Source organism: Cucurbita maxima, unplaced genomic scaffold (genome assembly GCF_002738345.1).
Source record: "Cucurbita maxima cultivar Rimu unplaced genomic scaffold, Cmax_1.0 Cma_Scf00007, whole genome shotgun sequence".
Lineage (NCBI taxonomy): Eukaryota > Viridiplantae > Streptophyta > Magnoliopsida > Cucurbitales > Cucurbitaceae > Cucurbita > Cucurbita maxima.
Window position 1 is genome coordinate 1,290,329 of NW_019272023.1, and position 27,435 is coordinate 1,317,763.

Sequence of the window (27,435 nt, forward strand, 5' to 3'; positions counted from 1 at the left end):
CCGTCACCAACTCATTATTGTTCATACTTTTTAAATTAATGTTGTTTAATATGAGGACTTGAAGTAAACGGGTCGATTCAAGCATAACTCGACAGATAAAATATGAATTATGGTTCGATCTCTTACCATTCTAATAACAAAAGTCAACTTAAACATAGTTTAGCGGATTAAATCATGTACTTATTAATTCAAAAGTCAAAGATTTAAATACATTTATAATGAAATATAAAAAAAAAAAAAATTACCACATTTTTTTTATAAAAAGAACAAATGGCTAGTTGGTATTGAGCTTGCGATTAACAACGAGAAAACTACGAATAATACTTCTTAGACAATGAATATGAATAAACGACAACGGCATTCTTATTCCTTATTTTGTGGGCAACAATTTCTTTATTCTAATTCGTATTTACTCGACTTTTAGTTTTCGTTCGCATAATTAAAAAAAATATTAATATATAATTTTATTACCTATAATCTCTTTATAAATAAATTTTTCTGTTTAATTTGTTAAAATATAATAATCGTTTGGATAACATACACAAATTAATTCAAACTATATATATTTTGCTAAAAAAAAAAAAGATTTTTAATTATTTGTTTATATTCATCCGTGATGTGACGACAATAAAATTTAAAATATTTTATATTAATGATTTTTTCTTTAATAATAAAATAAAATAAAATAAACGGACCTCAAAGTTCAAAATCGACGTTCATAAATACGATACATTCTTCGTTTTGCTCCCAATTTTTATTCCCATCGTCTTCTTCCTCTCTCTCGCAGATCAGTCAACAAACTACGATAATGGAGGTTCAATCGCAGCCCCTTTCAACGTCCTTGGACCGCACTCCGTTCTCATACCCTCTCGACTCCACCGGCATATACTCTCTTCCTCCTGAAAATCCCCAACTCTCTTCTTCCGGCGACGCTCCGGTGACTGGTACTTCGAAACGGGACGCATTCGCTGGCGATCCCTCAAACGTGGTCGCGAAACCGATACAGATGATCAACGGATACGGCGACGGCTGTGATGACGTGGACGCGGCACTGCAGCGGTCGGCGGTGAAGCTGCAGAAAGTGTACAGGAGTTACCGGACCCGCCGACTGTTGGCGGATTCTGCCGTTGTCGTCGAAGAGCTTTGGTAAATGAGAAATTGATTTGAGTTTACTTTCTAGTTATGTTTTTGTAAGAACACACGCACACTGCATACATAACAGAAACAGGGGAATATCAATTTATTGTTGTCCTGAAAATTGTTGAAGGTGGTTTGCTTTAGACTACGCTAGATTGAATCACAGTACGATTTCCTTCTTCAATTTCTTGAAACCTGAATCGGCTTCTTCTCGTTGGAACCGAGTCACTTTGAATGCTTCGAAGGTGGGATTTCTAACCTATTTTGGTCCTTAATTATGGACTTGAAAACGGGTTTTGATGGAATCATTTGAAGTTTATGTAGGTGGGAAAGGGGCTGTCGAAGGATTCCAAAGCTCAGAAACTTGCTTTTCAGCATTGGATCGAAGCTGTAAGTGGAAGCTTCGTTGGAAAATTTGAAGAACAGTATTGGGTTTTAATACGTTGTTTGTTGTCTTTTTCCTGTTCAGATTGATCCAAGACATAGATATGGACATAGTTTGCATTTGTACTATGAAGAATGGCGTAAAGCAGAAGCTGGTCAGCCATTTTTCTACTGGTAATTGCTTTTGTTGACTGTTTTTTTTTTTTTTTTTTTTTTTTTTTTTTTTTTTTTTTTTTTTTTTTTTTTTTTTTTTTTTTTTTTTTTTTTTTTTTTTTTTTTTTTTTTTTTTTTTTTTTTTTTTTTTTGTATTTTAAAAGATCCTTCCCATTTGTTGTCTGAGTTTTTTGCTATTCAAACTTTGTAGGCTTGATATTGGAGATGGAAAAGATGTTGACCTTAAAGAATGCCCAAGATCGAAGCTCCGACAGCAAACCATCAAGTATCTTGGACCTGTATGTTGTCTTTTTGATTCATATTTGATGAACTTTTAAGCTAAAACTTATATGTTGACTTATTCATTTACTGATATCATCAGCAAGAGCGAGAAAACTATGAATATATCATTGTGGATGGGAAAATCGTCCATAAACAAAATGGAAGGTTTCTTGATACAAAGAGAGGATCAAAAGGAACCAAGTGGATATTTGTAATGAGCACTTTTAAGAAGCTTTATGCTGGTGAGGTGAGGATGCAACCTTCTTGAGGTGCAATTCCATTTCAGCGGTATATGGTATAGTGAAGTAATGGATTCATTCTCTTTTTTCAGAAGAAGAAGGGAGCTTTCCACCACTCAAGTTTCTTGGCAGGCGGAGCCACGTTGGCTGCTGGGAGGCTAGAGGTAGATGATGGAGTTCTTAAGGTAATTCTATGATCATATAGTAAATTGTTATATGTAACAGTCTAAACCCACCGCTAGCAGATATTGTCTCTTTAGACTTTCTCTGTTGATCTTTCTCTCAAAGTTTTAAACACCTCTGGTAGATATGATTCTCTTTAAGCTTTCCTTTTTGGGCTTGCTCTCAAGGTTTTAAAAAATGTATATTAGAGAGAGGTTTTATGCCCTTATAAGGAATGCTTTGTTCCCATTTCCAACCGATATGGGATCTCACAATCCACCTCCATTGGGGGCACAACGTCCTCGCTGGCACACCGCCCGGTGTCTGGCTTTGATACCATTTGTAACATCCAAGCCCACCGCTAGATATTGTCCTATTTGGAATTTCCTTGTGAGTTTCCTCTCAAGGTTTTAAAACACGCCTACTAAGGAGAGGTTTCCACGTCCATAAAGAATGTTTAGTTCCTCTCTCCAAACAATATGAGATCTCACACTATATCTCTTAAAGTTATATATATATATTAAACTGAACCATATATATACCGTTAGACAGTGGTTTGAAGATGTACTTTCTGCATACTGTACATTCTTGAAGTCATCCATGTCAATATTTTTCATTGCATCTCATGTTCTTTGTGTTCATCTAAATCGATTGAGTCTGGTTGTGCGATCCTAGTTTGCTCATCTAGAAAGTTTCATCCTCTGATGGCTTTGGTGTTTTCAGGCAATCTCAGCATATAGTGGACATTATAAGCCCACTGATGACCATCTCAACGTCTTCTTGATGTTCCTCGAGGAAAACGGCGTGGTTCTCAAGAATGTGGAGGTACTTGCGCCACCCATTATTAGTCTTGTAAGCTGAGAATTAGCTCCTACATGATAAATGAAGCCATTTTACGTCCGTTGTGTTCTGCTGTGCCTCAGGTTCATCGCTCAAATGAAAATTCTGAAAGCTATGATGATCTGAAACCAGTGAGACAAGGTCAAAGAAAGGCCGATTTTGTGGGCAAACTAGAAGCACTTGACATCAAAACTTCCTCAAAATCAGCTCAGATCTCTCAAGTTGGAGGCAAAGGAGAATACAAAAGGACATTATCTGGTGGCCTGAAGAGCCCGAGAGCCTACGTACCGGAGAAGGCGATATTGCAGAGAATCAACTCGAAGAAGATAGCGAACTCTTATCAGTTAGGCCATCAGCTTTCACTCAAATGGACAACTGGAGCTGGTCCGAGAATTGGATGTGTTGCTGACTACCCGGTTGAGCTTCGAGCACAGGCATTGGAGCTTGTTAACCTATCTCCGAGGTCTCCCCCAACCCCGTCGAAGAGGATGTCGTCAGGTTTTCCGACCCCCACAACTTCGACAAAGGGTACTTTCAATGGTAGCAATGGGTCCATGATGCTATTGTAAACCATTTGGAATGTAACCGGTCTTTAAATTTTTAATTATATGTTAACATATACATCCATTTTAAAAAAATATCAAATAAATCCTTAAACACTGTATTTTACCTCTAATAAAACAATTCACATTTTAATTTATTTATTGAAAATAAAATTAATTTAACTCTTTAATAAATAAAGTTATTAGACTTGTAATTAAATGAAAAATTATCATAATTTAAGAAAACGCAAAAAGAAAGGACGATTTAAGGCTGTCCTGCTGCCACGCTGGAGCTTTTCCCTCTTCCGGGGTTGCCCTTTTGATCATTATCCAATACAAACACAAATAAATAAATAAATAAAAAGTAATTTAAAAAGGAAAAAGAAAGCCACGTGGATATTATATTGAGAAGCCACACACCGACGCTTTCCCTGAACCGTGGCCTACAGTTCTCGTACGGCGTATCCTGCCACGTGTAACATTTCTACGAGCGCTGAATCATTACGTGGCATACACCAATACGTGGATGCGCGTAAGTTTTCAGCAACAAACACACGCGCTCTTTCTCTCTCACACTCTCACGCTTCAGTCTTCATCTTCATCTTCATCTTCTTCTTCTCTGGTTCTTATTATCCTTCGATTTTTTTTTTCATGGCTTCTTCTTCCAAGTGCTCCGAGGCGACCAGTTGTTCGGGTTTGAGTTCTTCTTCTACACGTTCGTCTTCTTCCTCCTCCATGGAGGCGGATCAGATGGTCAAGGTTGAGATTGAGGCGGCGGAGGCTCTTGAAGATTTGGCGGTTTTGGCGGTCAGAGATAGTGGAGTAGAACCGTCGGAAACCAAATGGCGGATTAAAGGGAAGAAAGGGAAACGGGCCAGGAAGGAGGTTAAGACCGAGTCGCCGACTTCTGCCTTCGTCGACTCTTTACCTAGTCGCGCGGATCTGGACCTTCGAATTCAGGTTGTTTCTACAAAGTCCATTTGTCTTTACAAATTATGTCCCAATCTGTGTTATTATAAGTAAAGTTGTATTACGATGCTGTTCGTATTGTGGTGTTTGAGTAAAAAAACTAAAAGCATTGATTCGGAGTTGCATTACTTCTGCAGGCCTTGACATTATGATTTTGTTTGTAGCAGGATAGAGGGGTGATAAGTCATCAGCCATCAGAAAAGGAATGCGCTGATCACTCCCATCCTGAGTGGGAAACAACCAAAGAGATGATTAAGGCGGAGAAGGAGGTCGAATCACCTAAACTAAGCCACCCATTATTTGGCTGCCGGAGGCCAAGGCGTAATCTGACTGAGGTTATGCTTGCTAACTGCTTCCCATGGGATCTTACTTTATGTTTTCAATCTTTTCATTAGCAGCTTTCTTCTTCTTCAGGCTGAGAAGGAAGAAAGGAGAATACGAAGGGTTTTAGCAAACAGAGAATCAGCACGGCAGACAATTCGTCGTAGGCAGGTTCAGAGAATTTCTCTCCAACATGTATTCTTTGGTTTTATAGTTTATCATATGTTCATTTTGAGTACAACAATTGGGGTTTCGGGATTTTAAATTTTGACGAATGAGACAGGAATGCATTGCTGATTACTGTTGAACTATGCTCATTACTGTTGAACTATGCACATTTTGGCTTGAACTGTGCTCATTTTGGCTTGTTTAGGACATTATTGTGACATTCTATCATGCAAATACCTTAATCCAAGATGAAGGTTACTGTTCTTTCTTGTTTTCATTCTTTTGGTTGTGGGTTTCTATTTCTTTCTCTGAACCATCTGTGGATGTCTTTAGCTACTTGTTCAGCAGTAGAGAGGAGTTTCAGGCTCCAAACCAGAAATATAATAGTACTTGAAACATGTAATTAATAAAAATGTGCTTCAAATTTGCCTATATTTTCAACTTGATTGCTATATAGACTGTTGGAATTTATCTATTTTTCAACTGGATTGCTGTATGTTTGGAAGCTATTTGTATGATTAACTGTACTCCATACTCATATTGTCAGTGCAATGTAACTGGTGTTGGCTTCTTCACATTCCCAACTTTAATCCTCAGTAACAAGTTCAAGGGAGATAAACATCCTTACTTGATCTAGGGAATGATTTTTATTCTTCGACACCGTCAAGAAAGGGTTAACGTTGTCAGTTAAGTGTGCTATTATGATTTAATTTGTTAATAAAAAGTAGATGTTTCAAGCAGAGGTAGCCACAAAATCATTCTGAATTATTGCCTTAAAAGTGATCTAAGTCTCCTTAGTGGATTGGTTGGTTGGATATCTTTTGGGGTATTAAACTTGGTGATGAGAGTTCGTATTACATTGTTACTTCATTGAAATTGCTCTTGCATTTGGTTGGTTATTATTATGCAGACTCTGTGCGAGGACTTGACCAAAAAGGCTTCTGATTTGGCATGGGAGAACGAAAATTTAAAGAGGGTAGGCTTTCGCAACACATTTAAATTCTTAAATTTTTCTGTTTGTCATGATCTTTATTTACTTTCATCTTGTGATCTTTGGACAATCAAGGAAAAGGAGTTGGCCCTGAAAGAATACCAATCTCTGGAGATTACTAACAAGGAATTGAAGGAACAGGTAGGATTGGGTTGCATTTAAGAAATGTGTATAGTCATGGTCTTTCCAAATCTCCCAAGGATTCACTTGCTCGCTCGTTTGTTTAGATTGCTCAAGCAGAGCCCAAAATGGAGGAAATCCCAGGAAACAATAGATCATCTCATGTTCAGACTCCTCCTTTACCTACCAACTACCCTCTTTTCTTTTTTAGTCGCCCTCCATATGCATCGTATTTCTGGCCGTCAGTGGTTCAACCTTCAAGTCCGTATCATGACCTACACAATGTTGCAGTCGTCCCGCCAAGTGTTCGTTCGCCTTCTAATAATACTGTTTATGTATCCGACTCTTCCCATGTACAAGAAAACTTTACGAATGTCACTGGCTTGAGAACACCCTTTTGTATAGTACCTTGTTCTTGGTTGTTGCCTCATCATGATCATAGGAATCAACAGAGTTCTCAAAACTCGTGTCCAGCAGGAAATATTCAAGAGTGTATTTATTCGAATTCTCAGAACAGTGCTTATACTTCAAAGGTTGTTGTGCGTGCAGAAAGCAGACGTTCTTCTTTGCCTTCAGCTGAAGAGAAAAACGAAGCTCATGACTTGAATGAAGCCCCGAGTCTAAAGGATCATACTCAGAACACAGTTGGAGTAGTTGTGGATCGATTTGAAGCCGACACAAGAGATAAAGTTAGGAAAGTGCTTTCTCCTGTGAGACTTGAATGTATTGAACCCACTTCCACTGTCAAACAAGATAAACCGAGCGAAGATGATCGCGGTCTGTCATCAAGAACTTGTGATGACTTATGTCATTTGGCAGAAAAAAAGCATGAACCAGAGTTAGTCTCATGTAAGAAAACCATAGATGCAATGGCTGCAACTGAGGCAAGGAGGAGAAGAAAAGAACTAACAAAGTTAAAGAATCTTCACACTCGTCCTTGCCGTATGCATTTCTGATCTATATAGCTGGGGAGTTCAACAACTGTTTGTTGTCAACAATCATATCTGTGTGAAGTCCTGTATTCACTGGTTTTTGTTGGCAGAGGCAAGCATAGAGTATTGAAACATCACCAAAGTTCAGGCTTTCTTTTTGAGGCGTTCTCGGTGGTTTTGTTCCGAAGCTCAGAGAGCGCCGACATCATGCTGTTAGTTGTAGCCAGCAGTGATGGGCAAGGAAATTTACATTTCGGGGCATTTTTTTTCGCGTCTGTTCCGATGAGTTAGTTATCTAACAAATGAAATGAGATGGATGGATACTGATGACTGAGTTGGATTTGGAAGGGCAGCAAAGAGGAGGAGAGTGTAAGAATTCTGTATTTAAATCCTCTTATGGCTACTTCAAAGACGCCCTTTATGGGATTGGCTACAGTTCAATAAATTGAAAAGTTGTTGTCCTAGGACTTGGTGCCCAACTTTCTATATCGGTTTTTAGAGGTCAATCAGAACTCAATTATAAATAAATATGAACGAATGAACTGAAACCTTAAACACCAAAATTGGGCTCCCAACGTTCTGCTTAGAATCATCCCATTCAAGTGAAGCCGTCTAAGGAACCTTCTCAGTCCTCATCCGCTGGCATCAAACGATCGTTTTATGTTCGGCCGATCAGACTTCAACTCCCCGGCGAGACTCTCACCGGCAGACCCGCCGGCGACTTGACGTTAGCCTTGTACATCGACGGGCCGGAGCTGACATGTACATGGAGGGGTAGTTGAGGGCGTTGGAGCCAGCGTACGTTTATTGGAGAAGAGGAAAGAGAGGTAAGAGATGCGAGAGGGGTCGTATATAAGGCCTGGATGCGCCGCCGTTCTCTTCTAATTTTTCTCCGATCATCAATGGAATTGATGCAGAAAAACTCAAAAAGGCATTGGATTGTCCTGCCTTGGTAGCAATTAATTGAGATTATTTTGCCATGCATACAACAAAAGTCCCATTTCTTATACGTAAACCTTTTCAGTGTAAAGTTTAGAAACAATTTCAAGAAACAAAAACATTACGAAATACATTGGTAATGTGCATATGAAAAAGGAAGTTCATAGATGAAAACAAACCCCATCTCTTCCTCAGGTAATCGAGCCCGATAGAAGCTAAACTGTCCTCCCATGACGTTATAAACCCGACTCCTCCTGTAAGCTAAGGAGATGAGCTTTGAGTCACTAATTTTAGAATACACTATTGGCTAAAAGATACAGTTTATTTAATCATGGCTGCTGAGGTTCCTCCAACAATTCTTTTCTCGTTGCTTTTCAACTGAACCCAAAACCCAGATCAAATCATCTGCTTCGGCTCTTGAACTCCTTTCAACTAATTTCCACAGTTAATGGTCTTCAGTTATCCTAAGGTCATGCTCTCTGATTCCTTTGGCTGCTCCCATAATTTGGCCCCTCAAGGATGAAGGCACCATGGTTTCTGATCTAATTGACTGTACACTGAATTGAGCAAGCGTCGCCTCATGAAAATCAGCTGCACAAACATTTTGGCAAAGCCATTTTTTCGAGTAAAGTTCATTTCTTTGCCATCAACTTCTTATCGAGGGCAGACAGCACAATCTCCTGACAGCGTAGAATTCCAGCTGCTCCCCCATAGCACAGCCATCTTTCACTCCCAATGTTCATGTTCCATCTCAGTCTATGCAATGCAACTGATTTGGGGGGGAAATTTTCGAAGTGATCCCCCAAACCAGGCACTACGTCATCATCTGTCTGTGAATCACTAGGCTCATGGCTATGTTCCAATTCTTGGTTGACCACTCCCTTCTTCTTGCTCTTTGATTGAGTTTGGTTTTTATTCTGAATAGACATCGGCGTATCCTCAGATCCAGATTCAACGCCGACATCATCATCATAGCAAAGGGCTGATTCATTTTCCAATGCTGAAGTTGTGGCACTTTTATCATTTCCTTCATTTGGCTGCATGGAATCAGATAGAATAGCTCGCATGGACAATGGCTGTTCAGATTTGTTGGACAGCTTTTTCAAAGGGATTGGAACATCTGATGCTGGAGAGTGGATTGTAATAATTGATTGCTCCTCGGTTAAATATTCGCATACAAAATGTGGGGTGCGGTTGCGTGAATTTTCTTTGTCTACTGCTTTCGTAGTAAGCTGACAAATTAAACATGAAAGTGTGTTAAATGTATGTACCAATTATCCTCGAATTCAATCTGTGGCGCATAAAGAGAAAGTAAGCATATACCAACTCCTCAGCTATTTGTATGGACAAGTAACTCTTTTATCTTTATGTTGTTAGTCTACTATAGCTTATCATTGTTATCATTGTTAGTTAGTCTACTGCTTATTTATAGAGTATAGCTTATCATTGTTAGTTAGTCTACTGCTTATTTAGAGCTCATCAATGGCTATGTAGGGTAAGTGACAAGGTAAATGGTCATATATAGTAAATAGCTATGTAAATAAATGACTATATCTATTTATATATATATATATATAATAAACTGTATATATACCCATGGATAGTGCCTTGAAGATGTACTTTTATAAACCTCAAGCCAATATTTCTCCTTTAGCCAATATTTCTCCTTGCTTTCTCTCTCCCCTGTTATTTTTGTTCATCTGTGTGAGTTGCTGCTATCCTAACAACGAGTATCAAAGCGAGCTAGGAGATCTTCACCATGATCTGAAGATGGAAAGCTCAAAGATTGGGATCGTAAAGTTTGATGGATCCGATTTCAGTTTCAACAAAAGTATTTGCAAACGAGAAATTGAGGATCTATCGGGCAATACTTTCAACGTTGATTGAAGGGGAAGTAACTCAAGGCCCAAATATACATGCCAATCAAAATCACAGAATCGAGGAAAATCTTCCAACAGACCAACCGTAGCGTGTTAGAATTGTATTTTAAAAAAAAATCATATTCAACATATTGCAAGCCATTTTCGAACAGATTGTACAAAACTGAAGAGAAGCTGAATCACAAATTTGAAGATGCCTATGATTCTGCATATCCAACATAAGATACTGAGGATACTCTAATCCTTAGTGTGGATAGTCCAACTGAATCTTAGATTTTTTATTCAAGTGGATTTTTCATTTGTCTCCGAACAAGGAACTGTTTCAAAATTTCAAATCTTGAAATTTCGGGAAGGTGTATCTTGCTGACAACAAATTTTTTGAGGTTAAAGGAAAGAGAGATATCTGCATACAAACTCCAGCAAGAAATCATCAGATATCGAAGGATGTCCATTAGATATTGAAGGAGGTCAAAAATATTTCTAGTCTCAAGAAGAATCTGATATCTATTGGTCAGCTAGACAGCATAGATTATGCAACAAAGATTGGAAGAAGTTCGTGAAAAAGGGTACAATAGTGGTAGCACATGGTCAAAGGAATGAAGATGCTGGTTACGATAGGAGTTTTAGAAGGCATGAAAACTGTTGATATAGATCTTTGTGAAAGTTGTGTTATGGACAAACAAAAACGAGTTAGTTTCACAAAGGTTGTCAGAGAACCGAAGAAAGTACAGTTAGAAACGGTCCATACATATGTTTGGGAACCATCTCCAGCTCCATCAATTGGTGGATCTAAGTTTTACGTTGCTTTCATTGATGATTTCAGCAAGGAATGTATAGTTTTATTTTTTGAAACACAAATAAAATGGGTTTGCCACCTCCAACGGATGGAAGTTGAAGTTGAAAGTCATATGGGTTTGAAGATTATGTGTTTAGGTCTGACAATGAAAGAGAGTACAACAAGTCAGAATTTAAAGTGTTATGTGCAACTCAAGGAATCATATTAATGAAGACCGTTCCCGATATGGCAAGACAAATGGTGTCATTAAAAGAATGAACCGAACATTAAATGAGTGGGCAAAGAGTATGACGATGCATTCTGGAATGTCAAAGACATTCTTGGCTTATGTTATGAATACAACAACCAACTTGATAAATAGTGGATCGTCATTACCCTTATAGTTCAAGTTGGTAGAAGAGGTATGGACAGGAAAAGGATTCAAGTACTCTCACTTGAGAACTTTTGGTTGCACTGCATATGTTCAGGGAGTGATGCTGAAGTTGTGAAGTGCTACTTCATAGGCTATGGTTCTGACATGTTCAAGTATAAGTTTTGGGATGACAAAAACAGAAAACTTTTAAGACGTTGTGACGTGACATTTGATGAAAATGTCATGTACAAAAACAAAAAGAAGAAAAGAAGAAAGGTTATGAGACTATGAAGCAAATGGGAGTTGAAATTGAGTTGCAAAAAAATTCACCTAGTGAAGTCGCTACAAAAACTCGATAAATTCTTGAGATTGTTGTTGATGAACCATAAGTGGAGCAAGTGACACATGACCTGGTGTTGAGGAGATCATCCAAAACCATCAGAGCACCGGATAAATATTCACCTTCATTATAGTATTTATTGCCAACTAATGAAGGGAACCAGAATCTTTTGATCAGGATATTTATCTTTGCATTCTGTCTCTCCTATTATTTGAGTTCATCTAAATCGAGTGTGTGAGTTGTTGTATGGTCCTAACAAAATCCCTTGCTCTCTTCAATAAAATAGTCTATTATATATTCACAAATACATAGATACTCATCAATAATGCAAGTTGATTATAGAAAGTAACAGAACTACAAGAAGCTAAGATTATAAAAAACTGAAACCAAATGAATGGCACGTGCCGAAGAGGCAAACTTTCATCTCCATAGTGAAATCTATTGGGCAAGTTGAACTTACCTGGAAACGGACAACAGCTCCGTCAGCACCGCAGTAAGCAACCATGCCTGAAAAAACCAGTTGCTATATCTTAAATGTACATGATAAGAATCAAATAGTTCATTTGATTGTGTGGTAATTTAAAAGTAAAACCAAATTGGATGTTAAAGCCGACAGTAACCGAGAAAAGGCTACTACATTTTGTTACCAAAAAAATTATTTAATACAGAAAAAGAAAGAACTACGATCCACAAATCCCCTGTTGGTACTATTTGTTGCTTATTTCTATATGGCTGAAAATTAATCAAGACAAGCCATATAACCACATCAATGAGAATGTGTTTTTAAATTGTTTTTAAGACTTGAAGGAAGCCTAAAAAGTAGATTAAAAAGGGAAATAAACCAAAGCTAACAAACCAAGAATTACAGATATACCTGTCTGCCTTGATACTTGAATACTCCAGATAGCAAATGGTGAACAACAGTAAGTGTGTAAACCTTTTTGTTTTATTGCTGTGAAGGGTTGACCAGTTACTGGAACATCATATGCAGCCTTTAGCAAACTGAGAAGTCTCAATGTTCCATCATCAAAGGATAAAAAGACGCATCTAACAAGAATATGGTCATAAATAAAAGAGAATTAGTAAAACAATAACTTAATGTGCCTAATCTGCGTTCTATCAAGATAAAATATATACCTAGGATTAGGAAGCCAATCCAAACTATATATTATCCTTGGTGCCGGATGAAGGTCCCACAAGGGACGGAAAGGATCTCTGATATAATATTGTAATGATTAATATCAGATTGTCACCGAATTGAAATGAAACAATAAAATGAACTGAAAACCAAAAAATATTAAATCATATGCAATGAGCACAGAGTAAATGAAATAACAAAGTGATAATTGAAACAAGTGATCGTTCACAAAGCACACAGCAGCTTTGTCGGAGTGTCATATCTAGGCATCTTGCCTGTAAGCTCTCCGCTGTACAGACTCCCCAAAAACAAAAGTGCACTGGTAAAGAAGTTACTCCATTGTTGGAGGAGTGGTTTCAAGGAACCAGGTATTTCTAAAGAGAATGGAACAGGGTGTTGGTTTTGTCATTTTTGATTGGTACATCTTGGTATTACCTCAAGATATTTGAATTTGTTGGTTATTAAACCAATGAAGCTTCAATTGGGACATGGAAGACAGAATGCATCGCATGGGCAGGAAATAGTATTTAAAAAGTTGATCCAATTGAATTAATAAAATTGCTTCAATCCTACGAAACAACTTCATTTTGAGCCTTCCTACAGTCCACCAGTAAGGAAGTTTCTATGCATTGCAATGGTCCAGAAGCAACGAACGGTTTCAAGGAAATCTTCCCTCGGGTATGTCTAAGAGAATGGAACAGGGTTGATTTTGTCATTTTCGATTGGATCATCTTGATATTGCCTCAAACTTCAGTGTGTTTATTATTAAACTAAGCATTTTAAAGGATGCTTGAATTGGGAAGTGGAAGACAGTGCATCGCATGGGCTCCTAATACTATTAAAAAAGTTTCTCCAATTAAATTAATAAAATTCTTTCAATCCTAAGAAACAACTTCAGTAGAGCCTTCCTACAGTCCACATGGAAGAAAAAGAATAACCTTTCAAGAATAACAAAAAGATGCTTCGATAGATTTTTCTATTCATTATCGTTTCTTGCCTTGTCATGGTGTAAAAGTTATCTAGACTTTCACATTTGTGTCTTATGTCTTATTGCCGATTGGAAATGATTTTGGAAATTCCTTGGATAGGAGCTTTTCTCCACCAGGCGTTATTTTTTTGGATAAGATGCCTTTCTTGTATAGTTAGCATTCACCTTGTCCAGTGGACTTCTTTATTATGCCCTTTTTATATTCTTTCATTATGTCTAATAAAAAGTTTGGTTATATATATATATATAGTTTTTTGTCCCAAAAAAATCAACTAACTTCCTATAATCCAAAAAAAAAATAATAATAATAAAATTAATGAAAAATAAAATGAAAGAAATAACTCCACCAACCTTAGGTCCCAAAATTTTATGCCTCCATGACTAGCAATTAGTATCACATTTTCACTTTCGGGCTCACTGCACATAATAAGAAAATGTATGAATATTTATAATTTTAATCAGAAAGTATAAAAATGATAGTAAAAGAAAATTTAGACTCGTCATCTTAGATTTTATTTTTATATCCACGGGTGTATGATCTGACCCATTTTGTAGTTATAGTCCAGTTCTTACTTATGTCATCAAAGGTAAAGATGTTTTCCCCATCATGTAAATAAGCGGCATTAACAGTAACAAAATTTCAACCGAAATGACACTTCCCTTTTTTCTTCAATCTTTATCCTCTTTTCTTTCGGGGGGGGGGGGGGGGGGGGGGGGGGGTGGTTGGCGTGCGGCAGTAGTATAAAAGGATAAAGAAGTTCAACTTGAACTCTACCACTACAAACCTTTCACTTGGTGCCCATGCAACCGCTCTTATTGGAACTGTGTCGGCACTAAAACGAAGTAAAGGCCTCGTATCTGAACAAAAAAAATACGAGAATGATGTCATTATTGCTTGTAATTGTTAAAATACAATCAAGAGAAGGAATTAGAAACACAAATTTAGAGAAGTAAAACAACCTTCAGCGGTACTATTTGCAGAAAACTTCCACAAGGCGACCTGAATAGATGAATTATGTTTTAGTCATCATAAAATTAAAATTCAAACCAAAAAGGGACAGGACCACCCAAAACTGGATCAGGAATTGAGTCAGTAAAAAGTTGTATCAATAACAAACAAAAATTAGAAAAAATTCAAACAATATTTCATCAAAAGAATGATGAGCAATTTAAGAAATTTCTGAAACCACATGAAGAACTAACTCTTCCAAAATGCAAGGAGAACCACATAAAGAACGTTACGTTTTTTGATTTTGCAATGAACAGCGATAAAAGGAAAGGAAGATAAATAATAACCGTTCCATCATGACATCCAGCGAGTAGATAATCATAAGGAGGTGTTGGCGACCATTCCACTGTCAGAGGGATGCTGCAGCACCAACAATAGAATACGAATTAGAAGTAACAAAGACAGTTGGGGAAAAAGTAAAAACTCGTGAGAAATAAGCTAACACAAGATGCAATTTTACTAAAAGAATAACACTCGTAATAACCCAGAGTATACTTGAAAAGAAAATTGAAGAAAATATTTGCTTCATTACTTAAATTTAATCCAATCAGAATAATATAATTCTTCCTTTGCGGGATCAAGTATCGAGTAAGAGTAGTTGATCAGCAAGGAAAAAGTGTAAGAATCTCCAAATATCAAAATTAAGCGGAACCAAGATTAATTCCTGGATTCAACAAGAATGAACTGAATAGTCTTAAACGTACTTCATAACACCATTTCTTCTAACAATAGCCAATGCCAAGAACTTCATTCAAAAGTTTTCCAGATATGATGATGGTGTAATGTGCAATTATGCAGAGGTTAATGACCATCTCTAAGGCAGCCTATTCTACTCTTCAATTTTTAGCAATACTGAACACATTGGTTTTTCTTTTCGCAAAGACTGCATCATGTTAAACTTGAAGAGTTGTCATGTCATTATGTTAAAAATAAAAATCGAATACCTCTGTGTATCTGCACTTCTCAACATCGAGCATCTGAAAGTAGGCTTCAACTTCACAAAGCGAGGATCTGTACCCTCCCCATTGAGATTAGAATAGATGGCCTTCACTACATGGGGAAAAGGAATCTCCCAACTGCAATTAGTTCATTGGATAGTCAGATAGTGCCGTTACTAATATAGAACTAATATTGTTAATCATTGGGGAGGCACATAGTAAACATTAAAAGTCAAAACCTTAGAACAACCAAAGTTGCAAGAACAGCAATTAAACTAGAATAAGACATACACTCCGAGGGATATAATTTTGTTGTAGAACCTAGTATGGTGTGTTCATCATGTCAGTTAAATCAATTGTGCTGTCACATTAAACATGAAAACTAGAATTATGAACTAATTTTTTGAAGTTAAAAAAAAAAAAAATTCCAAAGCAAACTCTACAAAGAAATCATATCTATAGAAAATAAAAAAAACTAAAGGCACGTACTTTTCATTCACCAGAAACTAGAGCTTTGTATATGGTGTAATTGTATTTATACAATTTATCCAAAAACTACACACTTCAAAAGTAGTTTTCCTGTTATGGCATGCTCAAATAAAACGTCATTCATCCTAGCAACCTAGTCATGTCGAAAAATCAGATCCACTATGTCAGCAATTCCATGGAAACTGATTCTTGGTTTAGCAGTAAAAATCTGTATCGTATTCAACACAAATTGTAATTGATCTCAAAAGGAAACGTCGAGGAGATTATCCAACATACTTCCATATCTATAAACTTATTTTAAATCTTAAGCAAGCATGAAAAGCTCTCAGTAAGACCAAGAGAAATTAAACGTATAGTAACTGAGCATATATGTCAGAAGACAGTTAAAGCAGTTTAATTACACTTCTAGAGATCCGTTGCCCAGCAAAACAGCAAGGTAGCCCATTCTTTGCTTGCACTTGGTAGTACGCGCATTAGTTGGCTTCCATTTCAAATCCCACGCTACCTTTCCATTGTGAGCTAAGCACAATACTAGTCTAGGCAAAGCAACACTCTCCGGAATAGAAAATCCAGTTGAGCCAGTGTCTAAAATAGCATTCTCTGATATGTTCTTACATAACGTTCCCACATCATCAACATGATTCTTAGTATCAGCATTTCTTCTCTCTCTTCTCTTCTGCACAGGAACTTCATCTTCAGAATTGCACGTAGAAATTTCTTCAATGGTACTGCTCCCTCTTTCAACACTGTTTTCCAGTGATACAAGTTTTTCAGAATTGTGGGGGACGTCATCAATCTCAAGCAAGTTGGATGAAACATCTGGGTATTCAACAGAAAGGGGCTGAACAAGTTGGTAACTGGCAACCTCGTTATCATTAGGTTCTTCTTGTTTCTTTTTAGGCCTTCCTCTAGGTCTCTTTTGTTGAGATGATAAGGCAGACGCCCCATTTTTCTTGCGCCCTGGGGGTCTTCCTCTAGGCCTCTTTGGTTGAGATAAGTCTGAAGCCTTGCACTCTGTTGCATTGGTCGTTTCTGATTCATGGCTTTCGGTGCCATGCACTAAGCACCATATCTGCACCATACCTCTTCCACTGAGCGGGATGCCCATCGTGTGATAAGAAGAGCCAGGTGGATGAGCAGAAACAGCAATAAACTACCATACGAGTTGAGATAAATATTGTTATAAATATGAATGAGAACTTATAAATAAAGAGAAAGTGTGAACAAAAAGAAAGCAATGCCTAACTAAGTGAATGAAAATGAAAGTCATAGGTGAAGATGAATAAAACAAAATTTTACACTTAAATTTTAATGCGTCCATAACAGTTTTGCTTTTGAAAAAGACCGATAGAAGAGGAGGGATACCTCACATTTGATAAGGGAGTCGGTCCTTTCATGAACTAGAGGACACCAATCTATGGCCCAAACAGGCCCACCAACATGCATGATAAAGTTTCTGGCAAAAAAATCAATAAAAATGATTGATTGAATGTACATATCAACTGCGGAGGAAAGAATTACACACCAGTGACCAGACATCAAAAAAGTAACTTCAATTCATGCCCAACTGACAACACTAGCCCACCAACGAAAACTACAATAACCAGCAGCAGAAGCAATCAAAAATCAAAGTGGTACCATAAGCAACATTACGTATTTTAATCACATCATTGGTTTCTAGAGGTTAAGATAATAACTGGCAAGAGCCAAATAACAAATTTCCATGTATGCAGGCTTTCGCATTAGATGCGACATACAAATTCCTAAAATATCTTAAGAGGCAGCTCATTATGCCTCCTTTGCCCAAGTGTTAAACTGGACGACCTTGACACTCATACAGAGTTTGCTTATTCCTTACCTAAAGTCCAGAGATGTAGTGGCTCCGGGTGGTGCTCCATTCTGCGTGTTAAATTATGACTTATGTTAATTCTTAATGCTGCATAACAGTTTCAGCTCGTCACCTAAATAGAAGAAAACAGTGTGTGCGCGCGCGCGCGAGTATGGGTGTGGTTGATGGGATAAAATTAGAAAGAAAACGCCAACAAGTTTAACATGGCAGTCAACCCAGCACCTTTAGAACAGCCGCAGAAGAAAACTGTGGCAATTCCATCGTGATATCAGCATCCTTACCCTCAGGAACTCTCGAATCGCTTGTAAACTTGACGGTTTTCGGCTCATAATTGTAGAACTTCCATTCCCTGGTGAAGTATAATTCGAAAAAAATTAAGTTGGAGATTCCCAGCAGTGACAGATAATGCAGGAAGAAGTTCACGTCATCGTCTTCCGAGAAATTGTGCAAGAACAAAAATCGTAAGAAGTTACACGATATTCAATACATTGCATGCCTTGCACGAACTTCAAGATCTTCAGCATTTAACAAGCATTCCAGAACTAATCGGTGTAAGCAATGCGACGATCCGTAAGCTACAGGAAACATGTATTTGTTGTATCTACCGGAAAACATGCAACCATGTGTACCTTAAGAAAGTTGTGGAGGACGAAAACCGCTGAAAGTCACTTTCATCAACTCCGCCTTCGCCATTTTCTGCCTCGCCATAGAGCTCGGCAATTGCATCAATGGCTCTAAAATGATTTTCAACACAATGATCAAACTCTGAAACCTTCACCCGGAAGTCATCTAAACGACCTGTAGGCTGCACTTCGTTGACTGAAGTAGCCCCGGCTTTCTTCTTAGCTCTTTTCAGCGGTTCCTCCAGACTCACTGATTTCTTCTTCCCCTTCTTGCAGCTAGTGCCCATGGATGCTTCTGCTTGATGTGGAAGCTCTTCCATTGCCACTCTCCTTCCTTCGCAATGCTTCGTAAATTCCAATTTTTGTTAGCTTCAGGAGGTTCGAACCCTAGTCGGCTTCCAGTTTGATTTATCAAGGACTATACATTTACGGAGATTCGAACCCTAATAATCAGTCTACCATCTTTAAGACTGTACGGGACTTCTGTTTTCACGAGACTTTCGAAGCCAAAACGCACAGTTTTGAGTTTTTTAATTATCGTTATTGTTTTAGTTAAAATACCATTTTATCCCGAGGTTGAATATTAGTGATGTCCTTTTAAATATTTAAATTTAATAATTGTACTTTCGAAAATTGTACGAATAGTCCTATGGTTAACTTTAAAAATTAAAATTAAAAAAAAAATCTTCATAAAAAAAAAAAAAATATATATATATATATATATATATATATTAGAATATTATTAAACTTAAATTTTAAAATATTTTAGTAAAAATACAATTTTTAAAAATATTTTTATTAATTTAACATTTTTAGAAAAAAGATAATGTTAACCATAGTCAGAATACTTGTTGTTGGGACAATGTTATAGTTTATTTTTGCTTGTTGTCTCTATGTATGGCGATCGATTCACATGTTTATGGAGACATTCTTGCACAAGCAATGACTACTGAACAAGCCATAGTGATAATGACTCTTATTCTTTACTATTCACATGTTCATAGAGACAGTCTTGCACAAGCAATGACTACTGAATAAGCCATAGCGATAATGACTCCTATTCTCTACCATAGAGGGGAAGTAACTACTTCCATCGTGTTTAGTTAGATAGTCAGTGGTGAGTGATCTCTAATATCTCACTAAAGGTACAGTATATCAATATATTACACAACTTAAAGAGAATTGGGTCTCTCATTTGTTACGATAAAAACGTAGAGAATCAAAGTTTGAATCTTAATCGCTTCTTTCATTCATGGAACTTTGAACAACCATCAATGTCCCATCTATAACCCAAAAGAACCTGCTAACCTTGGCCTTTTCATTCGCCGAAATATATTGCATTCAATCCGTTTATGATCTCGACATCAAACCCAAAAGAAGAGGGAAAGAGTCGGGGCAGTTTGGGTTGACGTCTAAGTGCTTAAAAACACGTTCTTAATCACTTGGAAAGTCAATTCAAACCAATCCTAAATTAGCTGAAAACGAGAGAGCCTTCAATCTGAAACTATGAAAAGGTTTGAAAATACAAAAATTAGCTATGAACTTGAAGAAGATGATGGAGACTTACATCAACACACACGGAGAAAGGTGGAACAGAGTACATACAAGCAAATCAGAGAACACAGGCAAAGAGACTATGCCAAATATTATTTGAAAAATTACATGATAGATGTTCATTGAATGAATGAAATGTCTTGTCAAATTGGGAGGTAAACTTATCTGATCTCTTAAAACTGTTTTAGATTGGCTTGCAATGCAGAGTACACAGCGAACCAGCCATGCTGAGTAGGATGCACTTCGTCCCAGAAGAATGCAGCTCCTGGATCTTCACAAATCGTGTACTTCTTCTCCCCATTCGAACCCATACTCCCACATGAATACTCGCTGCTTACTCCCACGCAACATGGCTTCAATGGATTCTCAAACTTCACATTTCCTGCACAAAAAGTTTTCAAATGCATCGTTACTTCCTCGGGTCATTCGTTGTGACACATCGAATAGATAGATACCAAATCATTCACTTCTAAAAGAATATGGAAAGTTCGTATATGTTGAATTCCTAAACGTAAGGTGAGTTTGAGATGAATGTTGAAACATAACCTAAAATACTTGTTAAAATTTGCATCACTATAAAAGTACGGGCGGTTATAAGAAACCATGACTCTCCACGATGGTATGATATTGTCCACTTTGAGCCTGAGTTCTTATGGCTTTGCTTTTGATTTCCCCAAAAGGCATCATACAATGGAGATGTATTCCTAACTTATAAATCCATGATCATCCTCTTAAAACCAATGTGGGACTCCCTCCAAACAATCCTCAACGGAGGTTGCAGCCAATTCAATGGCTCTTTTTGTTCTAGGAGCTGAACAACAATCAAATCTACACTCGGCACTTTGTCTACTGTGCTAAGAACACAACTACAGTCTCTATTAAGCTAAACATCAACCTATTCCGTGTCGACTATCGGCATAAACTGGGAGTGTTTCGTCGAGGAAGAGCAACCCTCATGCAATTTTTCATTAATCAATGGGACTACGGATGGATGTTTTGCGAAGCATTTGAGATTTAGTGTTCTAAAGAAGATTGAAAAAGAGAGAGAGAGAGAGTCACCAAGATGGTCTCCTTTGTTGTTGAGAGCAGCCATGAAAGAGGAATAAAGATCAAGAAGGATGAAAGTGGAAGCAGAAGCATCTTTGACTTCACTGTTGAGTTTTGCCACAGATTGCTGCAATAGCATATTATGGAAGTTGACGAGCTGATTCTCAGTTGCATTACACTGTTGGAAGGAGGAAGCGACTGTGCTGCTAGGAAGGCAGCCCAGTGGCTCAAGAGCCGTCACCACTATCTTTGGGACCCCCACCCCATGGATGCGCCTCAGGTTCACCTCTAGCTGGTTCACCACTTTAGTTATAAATGGCTGCCAACCCTGCCATCAACATCCCAAAGTTTAAATCAACTTGTTTATATGGCTATTCATCATTAAATTTGCAAATCATCACGTTAATTATTTTTTTTTTCACAGATACCCAGTAGTGTTTCAAATTTATAACTCCTTGAGACAAGTAAAGATATCTTAATTACTTACATGTAAATAAGTTATAATTTTTAAAGCATAATTTGTTCGTTAAGCAAACAAGGAATTGTTTGAGCTTAAATCTTATTTTGATAAATTTCATAATTATTCTCATAAAGTTACTAATTTTTCAAAAATTGAAAGGTTATGTAAATTATACCCTTCTTTTAGTTCATGAATCCATTTGACAGAGAGTAAGAAATTTAAGAACATATCAAACATATTTTAAAGTATATAAATCCATTAGACTTAACCTTACAAACTTGAACTTGAACTTATTTCATATGGAATCTGATTTCTATTTTTTCAATATTTTCAGATTCATCGGATCAAATTGGCTCGACAATATTAATCTAACAAATCAACATATATACAACAAAATTAAAAATGCAATGATAAGTAATAATAGAAAATCTTAACAAATAATTTTTAGAATGAAAAACAGGGCAGTTCAAATTAGGGCTTATAGATTAAGAAGCTAAGTTTGGGGGGAAACCTGCGCAGAGCCATCAGTGGCTTGGTAGACGCTATAATCGTTGCCTGCAAGGGAGACTAGCGCCACAGAGGACTGCAAATCTTGGCTGGTGAACGTCAACTCGCCGATTAGCTGCTGGAAGAAGTCGATCTGAGTGCTCATGTTAGGGCTCATTACAAACGTATTGAACACGCCGGTCCCGCCGTACGCGAAGTTCATCCCGTATTTCAACTGTCCATACCCAACTTTCCGCCATTTGTACGGTATCGGAGACTTCACCTTCAGATACTTCGCTGCATTTTTCACAGAGAAGATTCAGTGAGCCAATAGCGCCGCCAAATGGAGCCGATTAAACTCTATATTTACTCTTTTTTTAAGTCAAAAATTATATTTTCTTATCTTATATATAAAAATTTGTAATTTTATTACACCCAAAATAAAAAATAATAATAATGTCAATTAATTAAATTTAAATTAATTAATTTTTTTTTTTAATTCAACTCATTTTTTAAATTTTGAATCAACACCGAAAAAATATCTAGAATATAGTCAAAGTATACAAAAATTATTATATAAATTCTAAAAAGAGATAAAATTAAAGAATGATAAAAAGGAAAAGACGACAAAGGGAAGAAGATGATGATATGATAATGAAAGAACTTTGGTGAAATTGAAATTTGTGTCTAGAAATTTTAAATCGTATAAGAAAGTGAGACTGTCTGTCAGGGAAAAAGAAAAGGGGAATGCTAAACTCACATGTTGAAAAGACACAGCCATTCCTATACCAATTAAATCAAAGAAAAAAAAAAGAAAAAAAGAAAAAGCTGACTCAATAATGCATTCTTTCTCGATTTTTACAGCCAAAAAGTGCCACACTCTGACTTGGCAATTCTCATTTCCAAAATTTGAATTAAAAATAAAAAGCTCAAATTTTTCTAAAATTTAAAATATTTATAAAAAAGTAATAAAATAAAAAAAAACAAAGAAATTCACTAAATAATTAAAATTTTAAAAAAGGGTTACTTTACTAACGGAAATATTCTGAAATTAGAGAAATTCGAAAAAAAAAAAAAAAACATATATAATGGGAAGGAGGGAGCCCACCACCTCCATCGATTTATTATTATTATTATTATTATTATTTAAATTTTATTTCTTAAAGCAAATCTGAATGTCTTTGTGGGTCACTTTGTGTCCATAAAACTAAAGCTATAGATCTGTAGACTTAAAAATAAAGCACATTTATCTTTATTGATTTTTCAAGCCTTTGGAATATTATTTATATATATATATATATATATATATATATATATTAAAACTTACCTTTAATCATACAATGCTTTCCTTTCAATAATATTTTAATTCTTTTTGTTTTTAAATGCAAATATGCTTATTCACTACTTTACTATGGTTTTTAGATCCATTTGATAATGGCCTCTGCATACTTGCTTTCTATCTTCTTAATTAAATTAAAAATTGTATTATTATTTTCTTTCTCATTTATCCTTTTTAAAAGTAATAAATGTATTTATTTACCACATTCTTTATTTGGAATGGGTTTATAGGCAAACTTTTAAAATTGACTATATAAATATAAGATTCCAATAATATTTGAAAAATAACCCAATATTTCTTAATTATTTTATTTTAAAAAAACATTAGTTAATAAAATTTTAAAAAAATAAGTATCAATAGAGTGAGAATTTTAAAATATGCATGTGAAAAAAGATTAAATACCATAATATTTTGATGACATATTACGAAATTAAAAAAGTAAAAAAAAAAAAAAAAAAAAAAAAAACTGTTTAAAACTAAAAACTACAAGCAAAGGTGACGCGTTGAAACAATAATTCAGAGTAAAAAGAATAACAATAATAAATAAATAAAATAAGGAGAGAAATCAGACGGTAAATATTTCAGTGTTACCTAGGTAATCAGTCAAAACACGGCCATCGGAGAAACGTCCGGTGGGTTTGCCGGGAAAAGTAACTCCATAAGGATACTGCCAAGATTTCGCCGCCGGTTTCCGGTTGTTCCCGGTGTCCACGTAAGAATCCCCAAACACAAATAGCTTTCTAGGATTCGAATTCCATAGCTCCCCTCCTCCAAGACTCTGGCTACTCCGCCGTTCGCGGTGGCGATGACGGTGGCTACCTCGACCAGCGGAAACCCGAACCACCCCAGATAATTCTGCAGCCAAAATTAAATTTAAAAAAAAAACCCCAAAAAAATGATTAGAGAGAGAGAAAGTGGGAAGAGGGGAACGAACCTGGGAGGAGCGAGAAACAGAGGATAGAGAAACAGAGAAGACTTTTGGAGTCCATTAAAGGAGCTTAGAAGTGGAATTGGAATCTCTTTGAAGTGTTTTTTTCTCTCTCTTTTTGGCCAAACGTTTGACGGAGTTTTGGAAATGGTAAGTGTTCGAGACTGTACTCTTAATGGCTTATATAGGAGAGCAATCCACTCATGATACACTCACCCGCCCTTCACCTTCCTACGTCAACCACTCCATATTCATCAACCTTTTGCCCATACGCCATGTTTAAATATTAAGCCTCAAAGTTGTGGCGTTTAAGCCTTCCTTTGTGTCGGTCATCGTTCTAAAGATTCCTTCTTCTTCTTCTTCTTCTTCTTTTTTTCCCTTTTTTTTACAATTTAAATGTTTTATATAACTAAGAACTATCACAATTAAATTACAAAAATATATTTAAAAAACATTAAAAAGTTTATTTTTTAAATTTATAAAAATATAATATATGCAAAACTATGCCTATTTGGGTTGACCCGGTGGTAAGTTTATTGGATCGACCCGATTGACCGATCTAAATATGACCCAAAATTTAAAGTGGTGATCCATATATTTGGGCCGAGCTTGGATCAAACATGGACCAGGCTTGGGCCGCCTTTAGGCTTCAAGCCCATTAACGAGGCTAAACAAACACAATATTATTGAAAAATTAATAAATAAATGATTTATGAATGTATTTTGCGTCATAATATGTAAATGCATTATGCCTTTATTCGAAACGCACCGCTTTGATTGGCGCCGAATATGGCGGGTAGGGAGAAAGGGAATGGGCGGCAGCGGAGACTGGTGCTAGAATTCGAATTCCGACGACTTTCGATTTCAACGTCATTTGGTTTCGGCTCCTTCAGTGCAATGAAGGTCGAGTTCTAGGGCTTTCTCCCGTTCAGCTTCGTCACTTTCTTTATCGTAATTTCTTGGAAAGGAGCGACGAGTAAACTGTAAGTGTTTTTCCATTCTCTCGGTCTCCTTAAACTTCGTTTTTATTGATCGCATTTGTGTACGGTTGCGTTGCGTATTGAATGTCATTTCATTAGTTTGTTCATGTGAATGTGATTCTCCGGATTTGAGTTCAGGATTAATCGAATTTTTGTGAATGAATGGTAGAAGAAGGTTGCATCTTATAGCATAAAATCTTCATGTTTCCTATCTGAGATTGTTGATTAGGGACCTTCATGGTTCGGTTAGAGGCAATTTCAATGTTCTTGGACAAGAAGAGGCAAAGTACTGTGCTCTATTGTTATTGTTGAGAATTCTCTGGCTACAGGGATCCCTTTGGTTCATTGTGTGTCCAAATGCCCAATATTTTGGGCTTATTCTTGCATTTTTCCTTAGGATTGTTTTTATGGGCCCAATTTATCTGAATGCATTTGATAATAGAGATAGTTGAGTTTGTACTTGATTGGAAGATAGTAATTTTGAGAATGTTCTCAAATGCTTGTAGTGCTAACGTTTTGATTTCTTTCAGCAATTTCAGTTTTATCTGTGAGTGCTTCCGAATTAGGGAAGGAAGCTTGTACTATCCTGTAATAAGACAATGGAAAAATTAAATGTATCAAATGGTATGAGGGTAAAACAATAGAGAAGCACTTGAAAAACTGAGTTTGTGAAATCTCACATTTGGAATTAGATTTGAATGTAGGGACTATTTTTTCTCCTCTCTTTATATTTCCTCTGGATAATGTACTATTTGAAGATGCTGTGCAACATGGGATTGCATGCTTTAAAGAAAGAGTTTGGATATTGACCTTTCTTTTCTTGAAGTTCTTTTAGTTGGGTGCGTGTCAATATCTTTATTTGTTACTATTAACATGGTTCAAGATAACATGAAAAGAAGATATTAGATCATATTGTCCTACACTGTATACAACTTAAAATAGGTTATCTGTGTAAATTTGCTACATCGTTGAAACTTGGATTTTCAATTTTCAAGAGTCAATTTTATTCAAATATAATAGAACACTTTAGTCTTTTGGTATGAGATGATTTTCCTGAATACCGTAAGGGCCAAGGGGAACTACTTGCGATTGTATTCTTACAAGTTATGGTATTGTTTGGCTCTTGTCTTGATTATCAGTTTCTTGTTTAGCCTTTAGAAATAGGAATGCCACCGATTATCCGTTATTTAAAGTTGTTTTCCCCATGGTTAGAAAATTATGTTCATGACTTCATTTTTTCAATCATAATCAATACGAGGCAGCAGCAATAATTCATTTTCTGTTCTGTAACATGTTTAATGATGTGAGGAATACATTTCCTTTTGTTGTTGAAAAAGTTGCATATAGCCAAAATATCAAAATTGGTCTTTTGGACTTGTAAAGTACCTTCTTTTGTATTGTATTGTGAGAACAGAACTTGAAAAATTTAGCTTTGACATTATGCACTCCTACATATCCCCCATTCCCCACCCCACCCCTATGTACATGTTCTTTGGTGGGTTTAATTATTCCCCTCGTCACTTGTGTTATAGGTACATTCAAATATGGCTTGCCTTTGGCTACATAGGACAATGATTATGGCTGTAAAAGAAGAAGTCACAGTTGAAATTCCTGACATATGAAGTCGAGAAAGCTGTAATCACAGATCATCTCATCGACAAGATTGCGGCCCCCATTCACAAGCCAAATGAGATTCCCATTTTTGCCAGGTGGAATCTTGTTAACAAACACAATTATTTTCACTTTGCCTGTCAATATGCCACTGATCAATAGCTTGCAATTATATTTCCATGGCCAATCATTGATATCCTCTTTGCCACTTTTTTATGCCTCCTAAAATATAAGCAATATTCTATTGTATTCATAAGGATGTTTCTTTAGTAAACTGATGTCATTTTCTTGTTTCTGAAACTGTGTCTCTGATGTTAACTACTCTCCTATTAAATTCTTTGATTAATTGTGACCACTTATAAAATGAATGTGAACAAAGAATGGTGGCCCCTCATTTGTACTGGATAAAGAGATTTATTGGCCTTATTAGTCACTGGATAAAGTAAATG

The 27,435-nt window shown here is 36.5% G+C and overlaps 4 protein-coding genes and 1 long non-coding RNA gene across 6 annotated transcripts; 3 read left to right on the forward strand and 2 right to left on the reverse strand.

Annotated features, from left to right (window-relative positions):
- Positions 1–720: 720 nt before the first annotated feature.
- Positions 721–3,798, forward strand: LOC111481622 (IQ domain-containing protein IQM3-like). Its single transcript, XM_023127153.1, has 9 exons — positions 721–1,146; positions 1,268–1,382; positions 1,462–1,527; positions 1,607–1,695; positions 1,886–1,973; positions 2,057–2,203; positions 2,288–2,380; positions 3,081–3,182; positions 3,281–3,798. Exons 1-9 carry the CDS (start codon positions 809–811, stop codon positions 3,764–3,766), a joined length of 1,524 nt encoding a protein of 507 aa, XP_022982921.1. The 5' UTR covers positions 721–808; the 3' UTR covers positions 3,767–3,798.
- Positions 3,799–4,203: 405 nt separating this feature from the next.
- On the forward strand, positions 4,204–7,704 carry LOC111481617. Of its 2 annotated transcripts, none has more exons than XM_023127146.1 (6): positions 4,204–4,699; positions 4,873–5,043; positions 5,123–5,200; positions 6,108–6,173; positions 6,264–6,329; positions 6,416–7,704. In XM_023127146.1, the coding sequence occupies exons 1-6, from the start codon at positions 4,391–4,393 to the stop codon at positions 7,262–7,264; spliced, it is 1,539 nt and encodes a 512-aa protein (XP_022982914.1). In that variant the 5' UTR covers positions 4,204–4,390; the 3' UTR covers positions 7,265–7,704. The 2 variants fall into 2 exon arrangements, with proteins under 2 accessions (XP_022982914.1, XP_022982915.1); XM_023127147.1 differs by having other exon boundaries at positions 4,289–4,699; positions 4,876–5,043.
- Positions 7,705–8,227: 523 nt separating this feature from the next.
- LOC111481574 lies at positions 8,228–19,040 on the reverse strand. Its single transcript, XM_023127073.1, has 14 exons — positions 18,588–19,040; positions 18,181–18,307; positions 17,968–18,008; positions 17,475–17,565; positions 16,511–17,262; positions 15,627–15,758; positions 14,970–15,042; positions 14,634–14,673; positions 14,459–14,531; positions 14,025–14,090; positions 12,685–12,762; positions 12,422–12,594; positions 12,008–12,054; positions 8,228–9,411 (listed from the first exon to the last, which is right to left on the reverse strand). Exons 1-14 carry the CDS (start codon positions 18,899–18,901, stop codon positions 8,812–8,814), a joined length of 2,607 nt encoding a protein of 868 aa, XP_022982841.1. The 5' UTR covers positions 18,902–19,040; the 3' UTR covers positions 8,228–8,811.
- Positions 19,041–20,068: 1,028 nt separating this feature from the next.
- On the reverse strand, positions 20,069–24,696 carry LOC111481670 (GDSL esterase/lipase At5g03610-like). The gene is made up of 5 exons (XM_023127230.1): positions 24,402–24,696; positions 24,059–24,322; positions 22,154–22,425; positions 21,195–21,510; positions 20,069–20,517 (listed from the first exon to the last, which is right to left on the reverse strand). Exons 1-5 carry the CDS (start codon positions 24,454–24,456, stop codon positions 20,309–20,311), a joined length of 1,116 nt encoding a protein of 371 aa, XP_022982998.1. The 5' UTR covers positions 24,457–24,696; the 3' UTR covers positions 20,069–20,308.
- A 498-nt stretch (positions 24,697–25,194) lies between these two features.
- Positions 25,195–27,239, forward strand: LOC111481827. The gene is made up of 2 exons (XR_002718106.1): positions 25,195–25,378; positions 26,908–27,239. It is a non-coding gene; the product is annotated as an uncharacterized LOC111481827 (long non-coding RNA).
- The last annotated feature ends 196 nt before the right edge of the window (positions 27,240–27,435 follow it).

Bases quoted from the DNA above. Each gene is read 5' to 3' on its own strand.
- LOC111481670 (XM_023127230.1), bottom strand. From the start codon at position 24,456: ATGGACTCCAAAAGTCTTCTCTGTTTCTCTATCCTCTGTTTCTCGCTC. The intron at 24,323-24,401 runs GTTCGTTCCCCT...TTTTGGCTGCAG, and splicing joins CTGTTTCTCGCTCCTCCCAG to AATTATCTGGGGTGGTTCGG. The intron at 20,518-21,194 runs GTGACTCTCTCT...CTTTTTGTGCAG, and splicing joins CAACAAAGGAGACCATCTTG to GAAATGTGAAGTTTGAGAAT.
- LOC111481622 (XM_023127153.1), top strand. From the start codon at position 809: ATGGAGGTTCAATCGCAGCCCCTTTCAACGTCCTTGGACCGCACTCCG. The intron at 2,204-2,287 runs GTGAGGATGCAA...CTCTTTTTTCAG, and splicing joins AGAAGCTTTATGCTGGTGAG to AAGAAGAAGGGAGCTTTCCA. The intron at 2,381-3,080 runs GTAATTCTATGA...TGGTGTTTTCAG, and splicing joins TAGATGATGGAGTTCTTAAG to GCAATCTCAGCATATAGTGG.
- LOC111481617 (XM_023127146.1), top strand. From the start codon at position 4,391: ATGGCTTCTTCTTCCAAGTGCTCCGAGGCGACCAGTTGTTCGGGTTTG. The intron at 5,201-6,107 runs GTTCAGAGAATT...ATTATTATGCAG, and splicing joins AGACAATTCGTCGTAGGCAG to ACTCTGTGCGAGGACTTGAC. The intron at 6,174-6,263 runs GTAGGCTTTCGC...TGGACAATCAAG, and splicing joins AGAACGAAAATTTAAAGAGG to GAAAAGGAGTTGGCCCTGAA.
- LOC111481574 (XM_023127073.1), bottom strand. From the start codon at position 18,901: ATGGAAGAGCTTCCACATCAAGCAGAAGCATCCATGGGCACTAGCTGC. The intron at 14,091-14,458 runs GTTTGTAGTGGT...TATTATGTGCAG, and splicing joins GCATGGGCACCAAGTGAAAG to TGAGCCCGAAAGTGAAAATG. The intron at 12,595-12,684 runs GTATATATTTTA...TATTCTTGTTAG, and splicing joins GATTGGCTTCCTAATCCTAG to ATGCGTCTTTTTATCCTTTG.